This window comes from Citrus sinensis, chromosome 1 (genome assembly GCF_022201045.2).
Source record: "Citrus sinensis cultivar Valencia sweet orange chromosome 1, DVS_A1.0, whole genome shotgun sequence".
In the NCBI taxonomy this organism is placed as follows: Eukaryota; Viridiplantae; Streptophyta; class Magnoliopsida; order Sapindales; family Rutaceae; genus Citrus; species Citrus sinensis.
In genome coordinates, this window is record NC_068556.1 from 5,124,834 (window position 1) to 5,149,671 (window position 24,838).

At 34.1% G+C, this 24,838-nt stretch overlaps 4 protein-coding genes across 6 annotated transcripts; 2 read left to right on the forward strand and 2 right to left on the reverse strand.

Annotated features, from left to right (window-relative positions):
- Window positions 1–4,559: 4,559 nt before the first annotated feature.
- LOC102610385 (uncharacterized) lies at window positions 4,560–7,883 on the forward strand. The gene is given in 8 exon segments (XM_006475713.4): window positions 4,560–5,050; window positions 5,379–5,514; window positions 5,642–5,723; window positions 6,080–6,255; window positions 6,836–6,973; window positions 7,063–7,169; window positions 7,172–7,201; window positions 7,446–7,883. Coding segments are annotated over 8 exon segments (1,047 nt in total). The 5' UTR covers window positions 4,560–4,932; the 3' UTR covers window positions 7,706–7,883.
- Window positions 7,884–9,327: 1,444 nt separating this feature from the next.
- LOC102610066 (probable histone H2A variant 3) lies at window positions 9,328–11,621 on the forward strand. Its single transcript, XM_006475712.4, has 2 exons — window positions 9,328–9,599; window positions 11,027–11,621. Exons 1-2 carry the CDS (start codon window positions 9,492–9,494, stop codon window positions 11,321–11,323), a joined length of 405 nt encoding a protein of 134 aa, XP_006475775.1. The 5' UTR covers window positions 9,328–9,491; the 3' UTR covers window positions 11,324–11,621.
- Window positions 11,622–12,289: 668 nt separating this feature from the next.
- On the reverse strand, window positions 12,290–15,228 carry LOC102609752 (3-ketoacyl-CoA synthase 11). The gene is made up of 3 exons (XM_052434639.1): window positions 14,980–15,228; window positions 14,735–14,813; window positions 12,290–14,126 (listed from the first exon to the last, which is right to left on the reverse strand). The coding sequence occupies exon 3, from the start codon at window positions 14,119–14,121 to the stop codon at window positions 12,583–12,585; it is 1,539 nt and encodes a 512-aa protein (XP_052290599.1). The 5' UTR covers window positions 14,122–14,126; window positions 14,735–14,813; window positions 14,980–15,228; the 3' UTR covers window positions 12,290–12,582.
- Window positions 15,229–16,708: 1,480 nt separating this feature from the next.
- LOC102609473 (hypothetical protein) lies at window positions 16,709–20,774 on the reverse strand. 3 transcript variants are annotated; one of them, XM_052434647.1, is made up of 8 exons: window positions 20,159–20,774; window positions 19,424–19,561; window positions 19,270–19,338; window positions 19,097–19,168; window positions 18,211–18,293; window positions 17,972–18,103; window positions 17,584–17,761; window positions 16,709–16,999 (listed from the first exon to the last, which is right to left on the reverse strand). In XM_052434647.1, the coding sequence occupies exons 1-8, from the start codon at window positions 20,570–20,572 to the stop codon at window positions 16,952–16,954; spliced, it is 1,134 nt and encodes a 377-aa protein (XP_052290607.1). In that variant the 5' UTR covers window positions 20,573–20,774; the 3' UTR covers window positions 16,709–16,951. The 3 variants fall into 3 exon arrangements, with proteins under 3 accessions (XP_052290607.1, XP_006475773.1, XP_024953674.1); XM_006475710.4 differs by having other exon boundaries at window positions 17,584–17,797; window positions 20,159–20,756; XM_025097906.2 differs by having other exon boundaries at window positions 17,584–17,797; window positions 19,424–19,557; window positions 20,159–20,304.
- Between the last annotated feature and the right edge of the window lie 4,064 nt (window positions 20,775–24,838).

Below are 24,838 nucleotides of genomic sequence, written 5' to 3' on the forward strand. Positions count from 1 at the left end.
CTCTTTGTCTACTGTATTATCACTTTCGCATGCTAATTTTTTGTTTTAATTGTGTGTAAAGAATAACAATACAAATCTCAAAATTGTATCTTAAATAATATGATATGTGACGCGTTATTTATTAAGTAATTAATAATTTTTTTACTAAATTACATTATCACACCAATCACTTAATACGAATGTAACATCATTTGGGTTGTAATTTTGAGATAAAATTTTGATGTGTAATACTACTCTTGAGTATATTTTAAATCAATATTTTTAAATCTTTCTTCCAATGGTTTGAATTCGGATGTGCATCCTCCTGATTTTGATTGAAGTATATATACAAAGTAATTTTCTAATAAGAGATCCCTTATTTTATTAAATCAAGGGATAAGTTAAATATATGAAAAATACATACTTCAATGGTAGCGTTATTTTGAATTCAGTTAAGTACATACACACATATGAAAGAAACCCCTTACTTTCATTATATATATATATCCCTTACTTTAATAAAAAATACACACTCTAATTAAATATATTTTATCTTGTGGTATATTGAATTTATGTTTTTCTATCTTTTAATTTGTCTATTATCATATTAAAGTAAGGAATTCCTTATTAGATAGTAGATAATAACTATATATATAGAAAAATAAAAATGAGAAGCAATTAGGTGAGTGACACACCATGAGGACCCATATCTCGTCCAATGAGAGGTTATCACACGGCACGTCACTCTCCTAATCAAGCCCCACTAAAAATATAGGAATCCAATAATGGCTCTACACACACATATAAGAGTACATTTTTTTTAAATTAAAATAATGCCACATGTCATGACATAAGATGACATTATAAGCAAACTCATAGTCTTATACCTTAACATAACATAACAATAATAAATCCAATATTGTACATTGTTGTGCTAACAACCACACAAAACCCTAGGCCTTAGTGCTACTCTTCATCTTCATTTCTAAGTGTTGGTATTGTCATTGCTCTTCGTCGTTATCTTCAAGTTTGAGACTTTAAGCAACCGCTTGTCTGTCAATTTCACTGAGCGCTTGTTTGGCTGTTTCGCTGCTTCTTCCACCTTCATATATCATTGATATGGATGATAAAAAGACCCAACTTAACCCTTGACTTGAATGACCCAACTCTAATTTTTAGGGTTTCAGCCAAAATTTAAGTGGCCAAGAGTTACGCTAAAACTCAAGGAATTAGGGCTTGATTACATTTAGATTAAGGTTAGAGCCTTACCATAAAGACCTAACTCAATCATTGACTCTTAAATTAATTTTTTTCCAAATAACACTCAAAAGCTAAAATACACACACCACAAGTGATCACAACTTACTCCACTCACAAATCTAACATAAAGACTAAAGAGAAGATAACTTAAGAAAGATTGAAACAGAGAGGCTTGACTCTTGAGCCACATGCCCACACCAAATTGGCCACCAAAATAATTGTTGTCATGCACCTTTACAGCCGTGCAACGCCATTGCCATCAACTTTGGTCAAGCTATTGTTAGCTTGGTTAATCTATTAATTTGGTTAAATTGTTACATGTTGTATTGTTTTAGCTAAACAAACAATAATTTATTAAATTTCTTACAACCAAATTCAACATAAAAAATGAACAATAATAATATAATACTATAAATATAGAATGAAGAATATGAATCTAATTCTAAAAAATCTATAAAAAAACAAAAAAAGTAAAAAATTATTTTTGGGCTCGAATAAAGCCTGAGCCCGATCCTTCGTTTGAAGAGCCAGACCTTTTAACAACTAGGGCTCTTCATTTTAATCATAGGGTTAGACTAGGGCTTGGCCAAACATGAACCCCAACCGGCTCATTGCTGAGACTAATTGTTGATGACTCAGTTGTGGGGTGAATAATGGTAGTTGTTAGTAACAATAATAATATGATGGATAGCAAATAATTGAATAAATCATAATTAGATTGAAATTTATAATATTTAGATTTTTAGTTAATTTATATTCTAAATTAATTTGGTTACCTATTTAGGCATAACTTATTTAAGTTGTATTCCTAATTTAGGTATAAATCTTATTAAAATATATTTTCTAGTTGAATTAGAATTAATATTAGTTAGTTAAATAAGTATATTTTATAGCTTTTACAAACATGCCTCCATTATTTCTTGAAATAAACTTTTGATTTGAGTTCTATTCTTGTTATTTCCCTGTGTTCTGTAAATGAACGAGTTTTAACTACCTAGATTCGTGAGTATTTTTAGAATCAACGTGGATTTAATTTATTTCTTTATTCTGGTATTCTCTATAATCACAAAAATATTATACACACATACTCTAATAAGGGATCCTTTAAGTTATTAAAGTAAGCGATAAGTAAAAATGATAAGAAAAACACGTATTCTAATACAATGTATTTTGCCTTGTAGTTTGTGTATGTTTTTCTTGTTTTTTACCTTATCACTTACTTTAACAATTTAAGGATTCCTTATTAGAAAATGATTATATACATTGAATTAGAATGAGAAAGTATCAAAATGAGTTAGAATTAAAATTAGGAATGGACTGCAATCAAAATAAATTATTTACTTAAGTTGTAAGAATTAAAATGAAAATGAACTATATTCTCATAAATGTATTTACTTTATCTTATAATTTGAATGTAATTTCATAATTTTACCAAAATGCCCTTACTTAAAATTGAATATTTTAAGTAATAACACAAATAAATAAACATTTTAAAGTAAAATATAGGCATATTTATTGTAATTTTGAATGTAATACTATAATTTTTTTTAATAAACTAGCTCTTACTCTTCATATTATTGTTGTAGCTATAATAAATATTATATTTAATTTTGTTTTCACAATAATAGTAATAGTAGTAGTACTAGTAATAGTAATAATTAAGGGTGGCCACGGCATGACCCATCAAACCAAGGCTTGTGAGGGTGCACAGGCCGGCACGGCCCACAAATGCCATGGCCAATTTTTTTTAAGCCCAGCACGAGCCTAAGCACGTGCTCGAGCCGTACCCAAAAAGGCTCATCAATTTTTTTTTTTTTACTTCAAACCCACGTGTCTGGCGTATTTTGTTTAAACCTATGTGCCTAGTGTGTTTTTTCAAGTCCATTAGCCAATTTAATAATAAGAATAACAACTTTTATTAACTATTAAGAGAACAATTAACATTTTATTATCAGTTTATCATAATTTCACAACTATATATTTAAATATTTAATTTCACGATTATCAATTCAATTATAGCACAATGATATTATTTCAATTGCAGTGAAACAAATTACACCTAATTTTTTTTGAACTATTAATATTATAATTGGACTTAAACTCCATTGAATAAAAATGCAACTTTTAATTTATCATAAAAAAAATTCATTCATAATTTTATTTTTTGTGTATAAATATAAAAAATATTTTACTCACAAATCACAAATGAAACATATCTCCGTTAACTAAGTTACGATTTCATAAATAAAATATTAATTGTCATAAAATTTTGATATATCATTTATAAAATCGTGATATTTATAATTTTATTTATTAAAATTATGATATTTATTGATTCATTTAATAAATGATAAACATAAAACAATTAGATTTTTTTAAAAACTAAGACTTAAATTAATTTAATAAAATACATCAAAAATTTTAATTTTAAAATATTTATAAAATTATAACATTTTATTTTACTTTTTATTAAAAAAAATTATTTTGATATACTTTAGCCCACGTGCTACTGATGGCCCACAGGTCGCGTGCTAGCCCACCAATGAAGCGTGCTTATGACGTATTTTTTCGCATACCATACTTTGGCCCATCACTAATCGTGCCGTACTTTTAAGACCCACGTGCCTAAAAATCTGAGCACGGTTCGGCCCAAATGCGTGCCGTGCCGCGTGCATTGTCGAAACATGTTTGTGTCGTGCCATGTTGTATGGACACATGTCGTGCCACGTGCCGCCCAGCCCATTGGCCACCTTTAGTAAATCATGTTTCGAGCCCAACTGAATAAAAATCATGTTTCGAGCCCAACTGAAGCCTATCCCTAATGACAATAAAGAAAACTAATTTTTTTAAGCAAAAACTATACTAGTAATAGCTCTATTTAGATAAGTTTTATTGTTCTTTTAGTAAAGTTTTTGAAGATTAAACAAGTTTTTTTTCTCTATTGGTAGAAGTTTAAATTTTAGGTTTTTGGGAATAGAGGTTGAAATTTTTTTAGATATTAAAATGTCTAAAATATCTTTAACTTATGAGACAATTTTATTCCATTCTTTCGTATTATAATTTAAAAAAATTATTTATTAAAGTAAGTTTATAATTTTTAATAAAAATGTCTCATTGACAACCAAATAATTAATTTTTTTTAGGTAAAAACTCTATTATAAAAACTCTACTAATAAAAACTTTGTTTAAATAAATTCTATTTAAAAAATTATATCTAACATAGGTTCAGGGTTAGTCATAATTTCAGACAAAAAAAAACAAATAAGCTCTTAACTGAATTGAGAAAGAAAAAAATTAGGCATATTAGTGTTATTCTAAAAAAAAAAATTTATTCTTTAATAATAAAAAATATAAAGTAAGAGGCACCGAAGCCTGTTCTGCAACTAATTTGTTTCTAATCTTCTTCCGCAACGTAGTTATTAGTTCTTTTTCTTGGATCCCCACATAGAGCCTAGGGTTAGGAGGTGTGGATTCACGCAAAATGGCCCCATTTTAATCCCGATTAATTAGCGTTTCCCACCTGTTTTCACTACCGCCATTTCTCTTTCACTAATTATTTTTGTTCCTTTCATTTCCTGTAAATTACTTCTTCTTTTTTAATTCTTTTGCTTCATTTCTAATTCTAATACACAGATCACGAAGACACACGCACAAAAAAAAAAAAGAAGTAAAATTATTGATTTTGTTAGGTAAATGGATAAGAAAAAGATTGCTGTTCCTCTTGTTTGCCACGGCCATTCAAGGCCCGTCGTGGATCTGTTTTACAGTCCGATTACTCCCGATGGATTCTTCCTCATCAGTGCCAGCAAGGGTACGCTTCCCTGCCTTTGATTCCGCAACATTATTTTATTTATATATTTGTGAATTTCATCGTAGTTTTATTATTAGAGCTGGATTAGTTCAATTGATATTTGATTATGTTTTGAGTGAGTTAGTTTATTGGGACGTTGGACACTATTTCGCACTAAGGCTTTGATTTTTGATTGAATTTACTAGGTGTAAAGCAGAATAGGGTAATCTGAAATTAGACCATAAATGAGATTCTGGTATTTGGATGATGTGGAGGAAAGACTGGTATCAGTCGTAGCATTTAAGTAACTTTCCTCTGCTCAATCAGATTGTTCATCTTTGTGATCCAGATTCAAGTCCTATGCTTAGAAACGGAGAGACTGGAGATTGGATTGGCACCTTTGAAGGACACAAGGGTGCTGTGTGGAGTTGCTGCTTGGATACAAATGCTTTACGTGCTGCATCTGCATCTGCCGACTTTAGTGCGTAAGTAGTTGGCCCCTTTTTCCCCTCTCTTTGGTTGGTGAATTGTACTGTAAAATTTTCCATCTAAAAAAATAAATTAATTAATTAATATATTTCTCATAAAATTTACATTGAAACATACATGCAGGAAAGTGTGGGATGCATTAACAGGAGATGTGCTACACTCATTTGAACACAAGCACATTGTTCGAGCTTGTTCTTTTTCTGAGGTATAGTTGGTTTCTTTGTTTTCTTTTATTTTTATTTCAGGATAGATCATTTTTTTTTTCGAATGCTTCGAGCTGTACCTATGTTTCCAGCTCCAAGTTATGCACAATACCTTGAAGATATACGTCTTCAACTGCTGCGTTAAAGTCTGTTTCTGGATTTTACCTTTTGAATTTATGATTACTGAAAAGCCTAAGCATTTTGTTTGGCCGGTAGTATTTATTTGCTATGACCGATCTGTAAACTTAATTCAGCTGGTCATTCTTGATTGAATCATTCTATGGAAGTGGGAGCATGGTTGTTTGTTATAAATATGCATATTCATGCATCTTGTTTGATGTTTCTCTACCTGAAACAGGATACGCACCTGCTACTCACTGGGGGAATGGAGAAAATTCTCCGAATCTTTGATTTGAATCGTCCAGATGCACCTCCAAGAGAAGTGGATAGGTCTCCTGGTTCAGTCAGAACTGTTGCATGGCTTCATAGTGATCAGACAATCTTAAGCACTTGCACTGATATGGGGGGTGTCAGGTATGGATGTCTCTTTGACACATGCTTAAAGCTACTGTTAGGTGGCATTTATGTTGCTTGTTGGATTTTCTTTTTTGGTGGTTGTATCTTTGCTTCCTTTACTTTTATTCCTTTCAACTCTCAATATGAGAGTTTTGATTCTTTTGCAAAACTCTATGTGATAGCATGTTATGATATTGCTGGACGCTTTTCTCATTATTTACATCTGCAAGTCGTCCAACTGAATATTATAGATTCTATAGTAAATAGAATAAGCTAAGGAATGGGTCTGTTGACCGATCTGTGTCGTGCTTGCAAGGGGCTTGGGGAATAAATCTTAGGATACAAACTAGTAAGAGGAGTGTTAACTTTAAGATTGCGGAGACTTTAAGGGATTTTTAAGAGGAAGAGTGGAGAAGCAGAGAGAGAGAGGATATTTTAATGTAATATGCATATGCTTGATTACTTGTTGATGTTAAATTCAAATTGCCAGTGTTTATGAATCTTTTAATGCATGTATACTCCTAAACGGAATTTTGATGTAGCTCTTGGGGGGGCTTCTAATTTTCCAGCTTGCCATAACTTTTACTAAACTTTCCAGGTTATGGGATGTTAGAAGTGGTGAGATAGTCCAGACACTAGAGACGAAGTCACCTGTGACCAGTGCTGAAGTGAGTCAGGATGGTCGTTATATAACAACTGCTGATGGGTCTACTGTCAAATTCTGGGATGCAAATCAGTAAGTTTTAGAGCAGATTAGCCCTTTTTCTTGAGCCATATTTCAGCATTGCTTTGTCTAAAATACCTTTTTTTCTTGTTTGGCCCCAGTTTTGGGTTAGTGAAGAGCTACAACATGCCATGCACAATAGAATCAGCTTCATTGGAACCGAAGTATGGTAATAAGTTTGTTGCTGGAGGAGAAGATATGTGGGTTCGCTTTTTGATTTCCATACTGGCAATGAGATTGGTATGTTCCTCAACATAAGCTAAATCCACTGAAAGAAAAATTTATTGGACATATATGATTGTTTTATCCCTTTTGTTCATCGGATAGGTTTAGCTGCGAACATGATCAATGAAATGACATTAGTGCACGTTTACTTGCATGCTTTGATTGCAGAATCCACATAGTGACTTTTAATTACAGTTTTTCAGAATTGCTTTTCAGCTTCTATTCTTATTGGTAATTATTGATTTGTCTCTGGATGCAGCATGCAATAAGGGTCACCATGGTCCCGTACACTGCGTACGTTTCTCTCCAGGAGGGGAATCTTATGCTTCCGGATCTGAGGATGGAACCATTAGAATATGGCAAACCGGCCCTGTGACTAATGATGATACTGAGACATTAACAGCAAATGGTACTATAGGAAAGGTGAAGGTTACAGCAGATGAGGTTTCACGCAAGATTGAAGGCTTCCACATTGCAGACGAGGGGAAGATGAAAGAGAAGGAAGAAGCAGCGAATTAGTGAAATGGGCAGTCGGATTCTTATTGGCTTTGCCTAAGCTTAATGTTTAAATGGTCTAGATAATTACATAGAGACAGACTAAACTTTCTTTTCTTCTTTTTTGTGTGTGTGTGTGTGTAGTTTCTAGTTAACGATGCACTGATTAGAGATAGAGATATAAAGTGGACTAATTGTTTTTTTTTTTTTTTTCACCACTGAAGTTGAATCAATTTCGATGTTTAAACTTCAAAAGTAAAAACTGTGTGTATCTTGATTTCTTTAAACAGTTGGGGAGGTTAAGTGTCTCAAACAGTTCAACTCAAGTGATGGAATGGACAGTTCGCCTGCGAGAATCCTGAAACCACTCTGATTTCTTTAAACAACAAAAGAATATTGTTAAAAGAGAACCAACTATTACTGGGAAAACATTTATCCATCAATCAGATATGCGAGTCGCTTATCATATGGGTCCACTTTATCCTCTAAAGCTACAACACTCTTTTAGTCTTTTGACTAAAGCATTAGCATATGGGTCCGCTTTATTTTTTTTTATTTATTAATTACATTGAGCTCTTCATATTTTCATCCTGTAAAGTACTTGGTATCCTGCATCACGTAAAGGGAGGGGCGCATATTCTCCGTGATCCGTCTTAATATTTCGATGACAGGCTTGTCTTAGGTTTATTTGGACTATTTTGATAGGTCTAAAAATAATTCTAAAAGGTTAAAAATTAATTGTGGCTTTTGATAAGTTTTTATAAAAATTAATGTTGATAAAATCACTCTATTACATTTTGAAAAAGAAAAAGAGAAGGAATAATTTTTCAATATCTAATTTTAAGAGTCAATTTTACACTTAATAAAATTCTATATGTTATATATGCCCACATCGTATATAAGTGCAAAACTATTCTTATTCAACTAGAAAATAAAATCAAGAAATTTGAAGAAATTCTTATTACTACTAATACTATTAAGATAATAAAATAAAAATAAAAATAATAAAAAAATTATTTGATTATCAATTGTTATATATACATAATAAAAAATAGAGTATATGCATTTATATTTTATTCAATATTATATCTATTTCTACATTTATATTCTTAAGATAATTTAATAGTAAAATTCATCAAATACATACATTCATTTTAAAACTCACAATACTTTTAAAAATAAATTAAATATTTAACAATTTATTTTTCGCGGTTAATTATTTTTGCAGTCGTATAGCACAGCTAACTGATAATAATTATTTTAAACATTACAATATTACTAAACTAGCCCTTAATATATTTTTGTATGATCTTAGACACTAAACCATCCTGATGATATCTTTTTGTGCGATAACTTGTGTGCATGAATATCTAATATATACTTTATTCCGAAAACTGTGGATAAACAAGTTAAAAGAGAAAAATGAAAAAGGATAAGAATTTGGGTAAAGTTAAAGTGAAAATAATAATAATAATAATAATAATAATAATAATAATAATAATAATAATAATAACAGGTGAAGCGATAGAAATGAAATTACATAAAAGAAGGAATCCCATGACAGTAAATTAATAGAAATACAAGGGCCATTATTTTTGAAGCATACAAATGGAAGGGTTATTTATGTCAATAGGTGGAACCTCAACAAACAAGTAACCCCCTTGGAAGCCTTGATTGTTTGATCGGTAACAAATCTCTGTGTGTCTTGAGTTTGGTGTTTTGTTCTTTGGCTTTGAAACCTCACCCGTCTTTCTTCATCTTTGCGGAATCTGTCTCTGTCTCGAAATCTGTTAAATTATTGGCGGGAAAGATGTCGGGAAAAGGCGCGAAAGGTTTGATCATGGGAAAGGCCTCGGCTAGTAACAAGGACAAGGACAAGAAGAAACCCATTTCCCGCTCTTCCCGTGCTGGCCTTCAGGTTCTTCTTCTTTTATAGATCTTTGTCTCTCTGAGTTCATAGCACTGATCTTGTCTTTTAAATTTAACCCATTTGCTGTTTGTTTTTAAATTTCGTAGTTGTCCAAAGAATTCAGGATTTTAGTTTCGAAATTATGGTCTTTTATTACATCTTAGGCTTTTCCTTTTAGTGTAAACTTTTATCCAAGGTTTAGTAATAATTTGCCTTAGATAGCACAAGTTATCGATGGTGTTTTAAATTTTTATGATAGATATGAATCCTTAGCACAAGTTATCGATGGTGTTTTAAATTTTTATGATAGATATGAATCCTCTGATATAAGCTTTAGGTGGGTGACAGAGGTGAAGGTTGTTATTTAAAGTTATTAGATGAATAATTGAATAGATAGCTTTACGGCATAGTCGAGTTTCTGTTTGTTGTTAATGGTTATTGGTTCATTACTGGTTTTCTGTTTCTCTTTGATGCCGGCTGTGTTTGATCTCTTGCTTCCTTACCCATATTTTTTTATGTAATGTTTACAATAATGAGTGCCTTTTAGAAGATGATGAAACTTGATAAACACATAGGATACTCAATTTTATCTCTTTTAGAGGAATTATTTGCTTGGGTTAAAACCTAAGTCACATGAAGTCCATGGCCCTAGATTGTTCAGGGAAAAGATATAGCTGTCAGGCATTTTTTTTGTCTGTGACATGGGATCACCATTCTGCCAGGCACTTTATTTTAGCAGTAGTATAATGAATATTGTTTTCTCAGCTTCCTAAGTATATATCTCAAAATCCTCGCGTTGAAATTAAATAAAGTGATGGATGAGATGACCCATGTTTTAAGTGTTGATTGTTGCATTTTCCTTGGATTCCTGTAATCTAGGGTAGCAACTTCCTCATCCATTTTTTGCCAGGGTTATGACAAAATTAAATTTGGATGATACATGAGGGGCACTATTTTGGCAATGGAATAACATTGTCCACGTCTAATTGCTTTTGTACTACAGTTTGGCTCTGAAATAGTGTTTTTGGACTCTGCTATGAGTTATGATTGGTGAATCTATGTTGGTTGCTGACATTACAAGTAATGAGTGTACCTGATTTTATGATGTTTCAAGAATCTGTTGTAGCTGGGTCCTTTTTTGAGAGAGACTTCCTGGTTGGGTTGGTTTTTAACAGTCACAACAGATACATTTATAAAGTTTTGAACAACATTGATGTATTCATATGCCTTTGTTGCCCCATTGATGCAAAAGGCAGGACATGATTGTTTCTTCTGCTTCTTCTTTTCCTTCATTTCAATGGTATAACAGTATGATACCTTTGGGATTCTGATTCCTGGTTAAGTTCTGAAAATAGTTGCCTTAATTATCATGTTGGGGTGTTGCATGCTATGTTTACCTTCATTGGCGAATATTATGTGTGATTTGTGACTTGCAGTTCCCGGTTGGTCGGATTCACCGTCTTTTGAAGTCAAGAACCACAGCACATGGAAGAGTAGGAGCGACTGCTGCTGTGTACTCTGCTGCCATCTTGGAATATTTGACTGCAGAGGTGTTGGAGCTGGCTGGAAATGCAAGCAAAGATCTTAAGGTGAAGCGTATAACTCCCAGGCATTTGCAGCTTGCAATCCGTGGTGATGAAGAACTTGATACCCTGATCAAAGGAACCATCGCTGGTGGCGGTGTCATCCCTCATATCCACAAATCACTAATCAACAAGTCAACCAAGGACTAGTTTCAAGTGGATTATGGTTGCCTATAATGCGGGCAGAATCCTCATCCTGTGATCAGATTTATGGATTTGTTAACCCCCTGCTATTGAAGCAAGGCCATACCTTGATGTCTTCTTATTTTTATTTGTGCTTGATCTTAGGTTACTGAACTTGGTATGCCTGTTATGACATGTGGATAATGACATCATTTGGCAATTTAAATCTCTGTATGGTATCAAAGGTTGTCATTTAGTAGGATGTCGGAATTCTATTAGTTACATTTTGGTGTTTTTTTAGTATCATCAGTGCAATTTGTCTGTAGTCGATTGTCCTGTAGAATTTTGAATGTGAAATTGTAAAGGCAATTTGTCCGGTAGACTTTTGCGCAATCCATTGCCTGTGGTGGCTACTGGTAGCAATCATACATTAGAGATTTGAAATGGCCCAACACAACTGGGAGAGTGTGAAGTTATTGGCGTATGGTATATCATATGTGGAGACTGGTTTTGGTCCATTTCAATGTACCTGGTGCAAGACGGCGTGCACATTTGAAAAATTGCAAGTATTTGTCAGCAATGATTGGCCGTTTAGTATGTGCCTTCTTAATCTGTGATACTGTGGGTTGTGAGAAAGATTCGTCTTGAAGCAGTTCATAGTGATTTGAAGCTAATTGATAGCATTCCCTGGCAAATTGCAAACTATACATTTGATTCTATCATTTTAAAATAAAGTTCCCGTCTGCACGAGGCTCATAGCTGTTCGATAATCTCATCTTTATGGAGTTACGTAGACCAAAATCACGTTTTATATGGAGCGTTGGAGTAGAAATGGAGTAAAAGTACTTGTTGCAAGTAACATTGGGTTGCTAATGGCCTGCGAGCTAAGCCTCTTGCTTAAACCATATCATGCTCTGCTTAGAATTACGGGCTAAACGGCAAAAATAATTTGATGCAGCTAGAGATGAAATTTTGTTTAAATAGTCATATGAAGATCTGAAAACACAATAGATTAATCTCTTATAAAACAGATCGCAATTGGAAATGCTCCAATATCTTCTTTCCCACCAGAAATATACCGTGAATCAAATTAGTCAAAATGAATTGAATCACGACTCCACCAATATCACAAAACTTAACCCTACAACAATTACATGCAAAACAGCCAGCAATCAATCAAGAAACTACTCTTGTCCTGACATGTAAGCACCAATGAATTTCAACAGCCTAATTAGAAAGAAGTGCAAAATATATCCAATCAAACAACCAGCAACCCAGTCCGGGAATTATATGGTTGAAACCTTAGGAACATCTACAGGGAAATGGTGGATCTCGTCCATCCATGGGTTCTTCTCCTTTGCCGAGTTTATTGACCTTAAAGCCTTCCACACTGCACTGTTACACTTGAACCCAGAACCAAATGCTATTTGCCATGTTCTATCACCTTTCTTTATCCTGCCCTTGGCTTCTGAATAAGCCAATTCATACCAAAGTGAACTGCTTGATGTGTTGCCAAAACGATAAAGTGTCATCCTTGATGGTTCCATGTGCCAATCAGACAGCTGCAAGTTCTTCTCCAATTCATCCAAAACAGCTCTCCCTCCAGCATGAATGCAGAAATGCTCAAAAGCCAGTTTGAAATCTGGGATGTAAGGCTTGATCTTCATCTTGAATAGTTTCTTCCCAACTAATGTAGCAAAGAAGAGCAGCTGCTCAGACATTGGCAGAACAAGAGGCCCCAGTGTGGTGATATTGGTCTTTAAGGCATCCCCTGCGACAGCCATCAGATTTTTTGACAAAGTAACACCAACTTTCCCTTCAGAGTCTTCTTCTTGAGTAACACAGGCAAAGCAGTTATCATCAGCACCCTTGTGCGTACGGACAGTGTGCACCAATCTGTATTTCGATCTTCTTCTGTCAGAGAATCTGTTTGAAAGCAATATTGCAGCCCCTCCCATCCGGAATAAGCAATTTGAAACAAGCTTTGACCGATCATTTCCAAAGTACCAATTCAATGTGATGTTCTCCATGCTAATAACCAATGCATAAGAGTTGGGATGAACCTGAAGAAGATTGTTTGCAAGATCAATTGAAATCAAACCTGCACTGCAGCCCATCCCTCCCAAATTGTAGCTAATTATATTCCCTCGAAGCTTGTAATGGTTGATGACCATGGCAGACAGAGATGGCGTTGGATTGAACAAGCTACAATTCACAATCAAGATACCAATGTCCTTGGGTTTCACAGAGGTTTTTGCAAAAAGCTCATCAATGGCACCAAACATCACAGCCTCAGCTTCTTTTCTAGCTTCTTTCATTGATGGGTTTGGAGGAATGTTGAGCACAGCCTCTGGAAGGTAAGTTGAATCACCAAGTCCAGATCGCTCTAGGATCTTCTTCTGAAACTGAAGATTTTCCTCTGTAAATGTACCAGTCATCCGGGACTGATCCATAAAAATCCTTTTAGTACATTTCCGAGATTCTTCAGGCTTGTAGCAGGAAAAGTCTACGAGGTAAACAGGCCGGGGGCGAGTGAGAAAGTAAAGTGTCAAGAGGAAAACAAGCAAAGTTGAGCATATGATAACAGAAATAAGATTGTACTGGAGATGCTCCCAAAGATCATAAAGGTCCTGAAAAGAAAACGTTGAAAGCTGCGCGGCAACTATGACTACAAGAGGTGAAAGGAAGAGGAACATTCCATGAGTGATTAGGTAATGATATCCAAGTTTCACATATTTTAGCTTAACTGACTTCTTGAAATCAGGGAGATTTCGTGATGGTGATGTTGGTGGGATCAAGGGCGTATTTGGTTTTGGCTCAGTCATTTTCCCTGCCACAGTTTCAATTATAAAGGTCAGCACATTTGCCAAAACAACAACAACAATAATATCAATAACATTCAATTTAAAGCACACAAGATTGAGTATCATCAGGTAACAAATAAGAAGGTGAAATAAAGTTCTAAAAAAAGGTAACTTTTTGCTGCCTTTTATGGTTGAATTAGATCCAAATTGACCTTTACTGAGAAATTCTTTTTCACCTACATCGAGATTGTCTTTCTCTTCTGGCCTAATTTGCAACTACACAATACCGTAGATACTAAAAATAAGCAAGAAATTAACTTTATGGCCACCCAGGCTCCATAATCTCTGCATATCCTTCAAGATAAGCTTCATAGTTCATACATTGAAACCGTGAGAAAGAAAAAGGTATCCTTTTCGGAAAATGTTACCAAATTCCAATTTTTTTTTTCTCCAATTTCAAAAGCTTTAAACTTCCAAAATGATTAGAAGTTAAAATTTAGATAAAAGTTCAATAAACCCACATCAGCATTCACGTAACAGAACTACATTCTGCATAATTCTACACATACCCAAATAAAAACACAAACAAACAAACCCTTTTGATGCAACAACAGTTGGGGAAAAGATGACTGACCTTGATTGTCAAAACCCACCGGCGGATCGCTTGAATCTCGACAGAGAAACCAACGAGAAAAAAAAAAAAAAAGAATTCGCTGCTTAGGACAAACAAAAAATGGCAAAAGCTATAGTTAGAATGAAAAATTTGAACGTGAGGAGAAACGGGAATAAAATTTATACTAAAGAGAGAAGATAATGGAAACCATCGAGGAAACTGGCTACAAATACGCGTTAAGGAAGCTTATAAAGCATAACACATACAACACATTAATTAAGTTAAAATGGGCGGCGCAGGCGCTGGATTGTTTTGAATTGAATGTTTTGACTTTGAGGTTAACGAGCCTTGTCAAGTCTTTTTGTCTGATTATCATCCAACGGCTCTCCTGACTTGGGGCTTCAACACTTGCCACTTTCATTCCGGCTGCCGCTTGCCAGTTAGAAAACAACTTTAAGACCTCAGTGGCACATGCATACACTCGGAAAGTTTAGAATGCATCCATTCAAGTCCCTGCGTTGCATTAATATTGAGTAGAGCATATACTTAATATTATATATAATAAAAATAGTTTTGATTGATTTCTAATTATAGATATTAATATAATTTGGATTGAAATATATTAGTGTATTAAAAAATAATAATTGTTTTCTCAAATTATCTATCATACCTTTCTAAAAAAAATGCCATTATACACAAAATGAATATATAATTTTTAAAAAAAATTTATGAGAAAGTCAATCTAAATAATTTATAAATAATTCACAAACAGCACCATGAGGCATTAATTTCATGATGCTTGCACGAATACCAACCAAATACATATCATGTGAATCATATCTGTCATGTGGCTGTATGATTTATCAGGTGTTTATGGGATTCCAATTATTATTTCATAATATCAGTAAGATTTAATGGATTTTAACCTTTAACGGAAATTTGTGAGATTTATATGAAGTAAATTAGAGAGTGTGGCCACTTCGGCCTTGGCCGAAGTGGTGGGCTGCTGCCCTCACAAGTATTGTGAAGACAGTGGTTCTAGTCCCCACAAAAGTATTATGGGGGCTAAATGTTCTTTATATCCTTCTCCCTTGCGAAATGCAAGTGGAGTATGGACATCCTCTCCTGTGAGGCATGTACTTCATAGAATTCATTATAATAATATAAGTTCCAATCATATATATCTGATTGTAAATATCAGTGTAATACCTCTGCTACAATAAGCAGTTGTTGTAAATATCTATGTAATGGATTAATCTGATGATTAATCAGTCTAAAAAAAAAAAAATAGAGAGTGGGAAATTGGGAATGATGAATAATGAGAGCTTTATTCATTTTGTTTTGTAGCAAGATGAAGCCCCCGGCACGTAACATTTATTCGAAATTGAAAGGCATTTGAACAATAGTATCAGAGAGGCACTGGCTACATGTGAATGTGACGTGCAATGTTCTAAAAAATGAAAAGAGACAGGCACTTGTCATCGTTATCACAAACTTCTTTCTAGGGGAACAAACATTTTGCCAGCAAAGCAAGTAATGGGTGTGTTGGAAATTCGGGTGCCACACATTTTAACGGTGAAAAAAAGGTTGTGCCAAGTCTAGATTCTAGAAGCTACCCAATGTTGCGTATGACAAGTGTATGGCTTTACGTTCACGGACCCTTTAGCTTGTTGATGCCAATTTTCTTCGCGAAGTAAAAACAGACAACAATGGGAATCAACTGTTTTCAATTTGCTAACGTTTGTCGATGGCATTGGAGGCACTGAGGCAGCAGTAGTTTTTGCACTGTTTCTGTAATCTCTTTAATTGATTGTTTCACATTCAAATCCAAACCGGATTCCAGCACATGACTCAGGTTGTGAAAACCAAGAGATTTCCGAACCAAAAATGGGCATAAATATCAATAAGCCAACACTTTCATCCTATTGCATGAGTATAGGCAAAATCACTCAGAAGCGTGTATTTTGGACAACAATATAGTAGCAGACAGAGAGGTTAACAATTGGAATATCAAATATGTAATAGAAAGAGACTGTCGTTTGACTACAGTAATAAGACAGAGAAAAAATAGAAACTATGCGAAATTTTCTACATATGTATACGTGGTAATCAATATCATTCTAATGCATGCCTATAATATTTGCTATATCAGCAATTTACTGGAAAATAACCATTAGAAGAGAAGGAAGATGATGAATTGGGAGCTGGGAGAGCGCTGGTCAAAGTATCGGCGCAAATTCACGAATCCAACGAGAACTCCTCAAGCCATATGAGTACTTCATTCCTCTTCAATGCAGCGAACCACAAAAGAAAAAGAGAAGGGATGATATTAATAAATAATAACATGTGTTTATCTACTAATGATAATAAAATAGTATTTTCCTATTGTAACCCAATGATAGTGCTAGTGATGACTTTTCTGAATCTGTCCATTGGCCATGGTATGTAATTGGTACTGAAGTTGGGCAAAATCTTAGACATTTCTTGATGTCTTCCTTGTATAAACCCATACTTCACAGTGATACAACAAGTTTTTTTTTTTCCCTCTCTCTCTCTCTCTCTCTCACTAGCCTAAAAGCTATCACAAGTAGTTTTGCTTTTAAGTATTTTAGCGGTCAGTAGCAAAGTTTAGTTTATATTCCCTATATGGATGGATGGCTAATACAGAGGTTTACACAGTGAACAGCATGTAAATCTAAAATCTTTGACTATGCCACAGTAAATTTTCTCTTTAAGAAGCCTAATAATCACGAGCTAGATGTCTTAAAGTTGAATTATAAGGAAAAGTGCAGAACAAATACTAGAAACACAGTGGAGACAGACATGTAATAAACGGGAAAAATATCCTTGGACAGAGTTCAATATCATACCATTATAAAGCTCCATGTTTGGCCGGGGTCATTGTATCGAGCAAGCAGACAACCTATTTTAGGTCTCAGACCATCTCTGATAAGACTAGTGTGCAATTCTTTCTCTTTCTCATGAACAATATCCTCAGTAGGTTTTCCACTGAACTTCAATACTGCAGCAATGCCTCCTTCCACCTTTCTGAGGTCAAGTGTTTCTTGATTAGGATCTGGTAAGCTGGATAAAGGTTCACACTTATTACTTGTCTGCTTCTACCATGGAATGGATAAATAAATATTCATTTTCCAAATATTTCCTCTCTCCAAGGTTTTGAGATTAATCAATGGAACAAACATTTCTAATAGCTTCAGATATCCATAATGTGCAACAAATATAGTTAATGAATCTCACCTGCTCATATCTTTATCCTGTGGAAGAACAATTTGGATAGATACTTTCTTCAATTCATTATCATATGCCTGAGTGAAGACAGGGGTTGTCATAGGTATCTTCTCTGTTTTGGAGTTTTTCCCAAAAATATACCTGTACAGATAGAATCAACTATAAGAAATATCAATATAGCATCTGAATGATTGGAGAAGAAGGAAAATGCTGATTTTGGATTTAATTAAAATAAATATACAACTTACCCAGCAACATCATTAAAGCCAGTTGACCCAGATAGCTTGTCTCCATTAGTTTCCACCACGATAAATGGGGAGTACCTCCTAACCTGTACAATCATTCTTGTGTCTGGTCATATAAATTTACGACACTGAATTACATTTGTTTAGCTCGTGAATATGAAACAAAAACTACTAGAACGAGTTATCTTTCAGTGGTTACAAAAATTTTAATTAGTGCATAAATTTTATAAAATTTTAGGAAAGCAAAAGAGTAGACAGGCTGCCGAAGATTATGACCACAATAGTATGAAACCATACAATAATGAGAGTCCGCTAGATTCTTTAAGTCCAGTTCAAGATAGTGATTAACGTGCAGATCAATTGGTACTAAAGGGGTATAAGACCATTCTGCACAGATATGCAATGAGCTTTTCTTGGTATTTATATTCTGTTGCCTTCCTTTACATTTGTAAAGAATTAACTGCATATTGTGCCCTTGGACTTGCACAATCACACTTCATGTTCCTCAGAAGGACAGCCTCTCTTTGTTTTGTTATGCACAAAGTAAAAAGAACAGCTTACTGACTTAAAGAACAATTGAGAAAAGAAATAGCAGTAACAGTGCAGTGCATCTATTTTGTACTGTGAGTAGCACTATTTCTCATAGCCAGCTGACATTAATATTTCTAATAATCATCTTTGTTGATAAACCTAAGTTCAAGTCAGGCATCTTTCTGTTTTTTATGCACTTAATGAAAATTTAACCTCTGTCTTTAATGTTTAACAAACAAAATGACCATGCATAACTAGATAGTATGCTTGTTTTGATACTGATTCAGTGATTCACGCACAAGAGAGAAATAAATAAAACAAGAATGAAACACAATCTATCCAAGGGAGTGCAAAAAACCTCATAATTTGCAGTCCTTTTGAGTATCTGATATTTTGGTGTTTCCAGATCAGGAGTCTTGTAAATTCGCAACTGCAAAGAATTAAAATGTACACGTAAGAAAGAAAACTAATTTGTGTCTAGTTGTACATGCTGATCTAGGTGAATTTAAAGCAAATAAAAGGAGTCAAAACCTGCTTCAACACATCCAAGAAACCCTCCAGCGAAAAATAGTCATTATTCTTGATGGAATCCCATAAATCCTACAAATTGAAAAACACAGGTTGCTGATATTTCTGGTCAACCGCATAGTCTATCCATTTTAACCGAAGATATTTGAGATTGTACCAAGTGGCTGCAAAACTTCCCGGTCTCTGGATTAATGCCCATAACCGAGGTGCCAGTAAATACCAACTCTGGTTTCCATGGCAGAGGCATGAACTTCATTACCATAGTCCATCTTGTAGTTATCTCATACGGTCCTGTCTACAACAACTCAACCAGTCAAGAAAAAGTTGCATTGCTTAAGTGATAATCAACATTGTGACAGTTTTAGCACCAAAAACTAAAATTCAGTTTAAGAGCGTAAATAGAAAAAGCATCTTAACTCAAAATTTGGTCATCATTGAATATAATAAATGTGTAATTCTCTAATACTGACTCAATAATCTAATTATTAAACACTAAGAATTCCATGCAGTCGCTAATCTCAGGAATGGAAGTCAACCATTTAGACCAGTACAAGATGGCATTAAATTATGAATATATGCAACTTCAAAAACCTTAAATTATTCACTCTGAAAGGCTGCAACAGCAAGCATAATGTATAATTTAACTGTCAACATCATAGGTATACCAAATCATTCTAATCACTGCTTTGCATTGGAGACGAGAACTTTTATATACAGTTTTACTAATGCCAGAACATGGTTACATCATCATCATTACGTAAAACATTTTTACATATCTTGTATTAAAAAAAAGAAAAAAAAAAATTACAAGGTCAAACTAAAAAGTGTAAATGCGGTCAATACACAAGCTGTTCTATTCAATTAATAAAACAAACTAATAATAAAACCAAACCTGCTTGACCCAGTGCAACTGAAAGGCAGGTCTGAAGACCATCTTCAACATAGAAATGTTGAAAAGATAACCACTTATAGTATCATGTTTGGTGATAGGGTCCCTGAACTTGACCTGCTCATCGTACGCCGTCCGGTCAATCCCCTGATCATCAAACAGATGTGGAAGATCATCATATAAAAAACCCACAAGCCATTCCACGTCGACCGTTGATTGTGGCGGGCTGCTTTGGTCCACTAGGCTCAGCCTAACTGCCCACTTCAAATTCTGGTTAGTTTTAACGGCTATACTTCTTGATTTGAAACTTCTTGGAGGGAAATAAAGTCTGACGGGTCTTGTGGTGCTCAGCTGGTGGGAAGTGAGACCAGAGGCCGCAATTGGCCGCAAATTTTGGTGAGCATGTGTGCTGGCCATTGATTTTATTTTATTTTATTGTATTTCTTTATAATCCTTTCACTAATTTTAATCGACGAGTCTAATGGTGTGGCTTTGGCTTGGTGGAGTAGTTTGCAGAGGCAAGGAAACGATTGGTTGATATTGATTGAAGATTTTGAGAAGGGCAATAGTCCAACGACGAGTGATGCGTAGCGTCAGCTGCATCTGTATAATGTATCACCATGTATGTATCGTCTTTGGGCCTTGGGTTGGGTACTTGATAATAACAATCGAGAGTTCTTCGGGTCGGGTCACCAAGCCCATTAGTAAACTAGTAGCCATAACTCATGAATGTACAAATTTATCAAAGCAATGATTTTCAGAAAGATGCATATTTTTTTAACAACAAAGAAAGTTGAGTACTGCTAAATGGCTAGATGGTTGAGAGAAGCTGTCATTTTGCCATTCTCTCAACCATCTAGCCATTTAATAGAAATAATAGAAAAATGAAAAGTAAGGCAGCATTATTTTCAAAGAAAAGAAGTAAGCTACTGTTTTGCCATTCTCTCGACCATCATTGTCAGAAACACTCTCTCTCAGCCATCGTCCATCTCTCCCTCCCTCAGCACACTAAGGCGTTGAGGTAGTTGTGATACGAAGGAGAGAAGGCAGTCTCGATGTAGAAGCCTTGACTGCAGATCAAGGGTTTCCCTCTCTCCCTCCCTCAGCACACTCCACTCCTTCCTCTAGCACTCTCTCCCTTGACTGCAGATCACTCCAGCACTCTCTCCCGCACGTGATTTTTTTATAATTATTTTTTGATAATTGTTGGTAATTTTGTTCCTCACTCGCTCGTTACTACAGATCTACTCCGTGGTCGCTGCTCAGTGGTAATTATTTTTTATAATTGTTGGTAATTTTGTAAGTATTATTTTGTTTGGTAATTGTTTGGTAATTACTTAATTTGGTAATTTTGTTGTTGGTAATTTTATTGGTAATTAATTATGGTAATCATTTTGTTTGGTAATTATTTCTGTTGAGTGATTATTTTGTTGAGAATTATTTTGGTAATTAATTATGGTAATCATTTTGTTTGGTAATTATTTTTGTTGAGTGATTATTTTGTTGAGAATTATTTTGGTAATTATATTGTTGGTAGTTACTTAATTTCGTAATTATGTTGTTGGTAATTTTATTGGTAATTAATTATTCGGTAAGTATTTTGTTTGGTAATTATTTTGTTGGGAATTATTTGGTAATTATTTGGTGAGAATTGGCGGTTTGTATATGTATTTCACATGTTGAAATTTTTGTTGATCATTATTTGGTGAAAATTTCCAGTTGGGTAAAAATTTTTGTTGGTAATTACTTGGTGAAAATTGTCGGTTGGTATATGTATTGCATATGTTGAAAATTTTGTTAGTAATTATTTGGTGAAAATTGTCGGATTAAGTTTCAATTGTTGCATAAAGAACTTGAGCATACGCAACTTCGAAGTAAACATGAACCAATTTACTATTTCATTAAAATTTTTATGATTATTGTATTATGCTTTATATTAAATTTTTATTTTTAAGTTGTTTTAATTTGTACAATTATTTCATTAAAAATTTGTAGACATATATAATTGTACCGTCCCTCTAAATATAAGATTCAAGTTGTTGTTTTAAGTTTTTATTGTTGTTATTGTACTGACTTATGTCATGGAAAATTGTCAAAAAATACCATCGAAAAAAGCTACCAAACCAAAACAATTATAGAAAAACAACAATTGTGCAATTACATGTTCATCACTAAATTAGTTCGATTTAGCCAAATTCAAACATCAATCACATCCATTGTTGTGTTCATTACGTTGTTGATGTAGCAAATGTTGGAAACTTCCTGCTCATCCAAATCAATACTGAAAAAAAAAACCATTGCATTATGCTTGCTTGTTCTGGAAGTACTTTAGAATTGTCATAGCATCTCCTTCTCCAAGTTGTAATTGCCTAGTTTTGTCAACAAGATTTCTACAATATTTTTTTTTAGAAATGACACATTTTCATATCCACCAGCTTCAACAACAATAAAATTAAAATTGCTGGCAATTTTAATTCATGCACAATCATTCATTTTAATATGCTTTCTTGCACTTGCACTAATGTTGCGATTACAAGAAAAATATTTAGCTTTGTTCAGACTTAATCCATGATTGTGTTGAATGTTTAAAGTTCAAAGAACCAATTTTCCATCTTCATTTACACAACCTCTCATTCTAGCATCACAACCAGTTTTCGCAATAGGTTTTGGTTTCAGCACATCAGTAGATTTACTTTCTGACTTGCCACTACGACCACATGCAACGTCGTGTATCTTACAATTTCATCGCTCCATTTCTTACTAGTTAGCTTCTTCACAGGAAACCCTTCTTGTTCACAATAGGCTTTGTAAAATTGCCACATTTCCTCATGACTGTCAAATAACATCTCAAGAGTCGGCTCATATTTTTCCGATTGCACATCTTCGACTCCATCTTCATGTTCCAAATTTTCCATTTCTACAAAATAATTAATATTTGTATTAAGAATAAATTATTATAAATTTTTCCAAACACCATCTGGCAATAATTTAATCTATTAAAGTTCTAAAAATTTAAATTAAAAAATGATAAATTGAACACAAAATTTAAATTTAAAAAATTCTAAATCAAACACATAATTTAAATAAAAATATTTCTAAATTGAACACAAAATTTAAATTTAAAAATTTCTAAATAAAACACATTTATCATTATCATTTAACCAGTAAATGCAAGTACATTTCTATTATTATCATATAATAAAAATTAATAGGAAAAATAAAAAAAAATCACTCTTTATAATCAGGTAATTACCAGCTAGGTGTTTTACTTCAAGATCTAGATCGGCCACTACTGCTAATGCCGTTTCTCTCTTGCTTGTGATGAGGAAAAAATGTTGTTTCGAGTTCTCTTGTGATGAACTACTGCTAAAGAAAAAATGTCATCTCTCCTACTTGTGAACTACTGCTAAGTGATGAGAGAAAAATTGTAAAGAAGGCAGTCTAGTGAATGAGAAAAAGAAAGTTACTTTGCCCTTCTCTCAACAAAAGTTAAGCATGGTCACGTTGGGGACAAAAAAAGACTAACTGCTTGCTTTGTCCTTTTAAAAAAAGAATACTGAAAAGAGAAAGTAACATGGAGGAGTGGGGGCCAAGAGACGAAACGCCAGCACAAACTGCCGTTTCGGGCGGCGTTCTCTCAGTCTTCCCGACGTTAAGCATTTTCTTATAAATATTTGAGAAACACATTTTACAATGACTTGATCACTAGTGGTACACTTCCCACTTATTATTCCAACCTTTACAATCCTCAAGTAAGATGTAAGCATGGATTAAATGATTAAATAGAATAATAAATAATCTCAAAAATCATAAGTTGAGTCGCAAATATAAGCTCATATTTGAATGGCCACCGACTTATAATAATTTTTTTTTTTGAAAAGACCGACTTATAATTAAAATGTCATGAAGGCACATAACTAATACTAATGACACAATTCTACTTGAAAAGCTAATTATTATATTAGTAGTAGTACATATAGCCACAAAAACTGAAGATTTTTCTTGTATCCTCGGTTCATATCATCACATGCTTTGCACATTTGCTTCCACTATCTCCCCAAGAAAAAGCACAAAAACAAAAAGATCTCATGGACACAGCTTTCCATGTACATGTCAAATTATCAATTGATATGGACACTGCACAGATTCTGCATTACAGAGAACTGTCTACGATGCTGCCACCTAGGCCTTCACGTGGCCATTTTCGTCACGAGCCCTACACACTTTTGCCTCAAAGTTCCACGAGACAACCAGAAACCGGAACAAGCCCCTTCCAAGGCTTCGCCTTTTCCCCCTCTATTTAAGTTTAATCTCTCCTCGTATATTGACCCAGGTCAGACGATTGCAATTTCCTGTTATTAATTTTTTGTTTCTCTGTTCATTGAACCAAATAAAATATGGCTCCCATGAGCTCATCATTAGAGGGCATCACGCATGGTAATGTGCATCATCGTGATGACGATAGCATTCATGTTTATGGCTGTCCTTACTATTACCGTAATGAACCATTTGAAGGGGATGGAGACGACGACGACGATGACGACGACGGCTGTGACTTGGCTCCGGCTGCATCCATGGAGGGTGACGGGGACGATGACGACGATGACGGTGGCTATGATTATGCTCCGGCTGCTTAGTCAAGTGACGACCAACATTTGTGAAACCCTAGCTAGCTACTTTTAG

What these genes read in the sequence shown, in the direction of transcription:
- LOC102609752 (XM_052434639.1), bottom strand. Translation starts at nt 14,121, where the DNA reads ATGACTGAGCCAAAACCAAATACGCCCTTGATCCCACCAACATCACCA.
- LOC102609473 (XM_006475710.4), bottom strand. Translation starts at nt 20,572, where the DNA reads ATGGCCAGCACACATGCTCACCAAAATTTGCGGCCAATTGCGGCCTCT. An exon ending in AGTTGCACTGGGTCAAGCAG is followed by an intron (nt 19,562 to 20,158) that starts GTTTGGTTTTAT and finishes GAGTTGTTGTAG; the next exon opens with ACAGGACCGTATGAGATAAC. An exon ending in CAGGATAAAGATATGAGCAG is followed by an intron (nt 17,798 to 17,971) that starts GTGAGATTCATT and finishes ACCTTTATCCAG; the next exon opens with CTTACCAGATCCTAATCAAG.
- LOC102610066 (XM_006475712.4), top strand. Translation starts at nt 9,492, where the DNA reads ATGTCGGGAAAAGGCGCGAAAGGTTTGATCATGGGAAAGGCCTCGGCT. An exon ending in CTTCCCGTGCTGGCCTTCAG is followed by an intron (nt 9,600 to 11,026) that starts GTTCTTCTTCTT and finishes TGTGACTTGCAG; the next exon opens with TTCCCGGTTGGTCGGATTCA.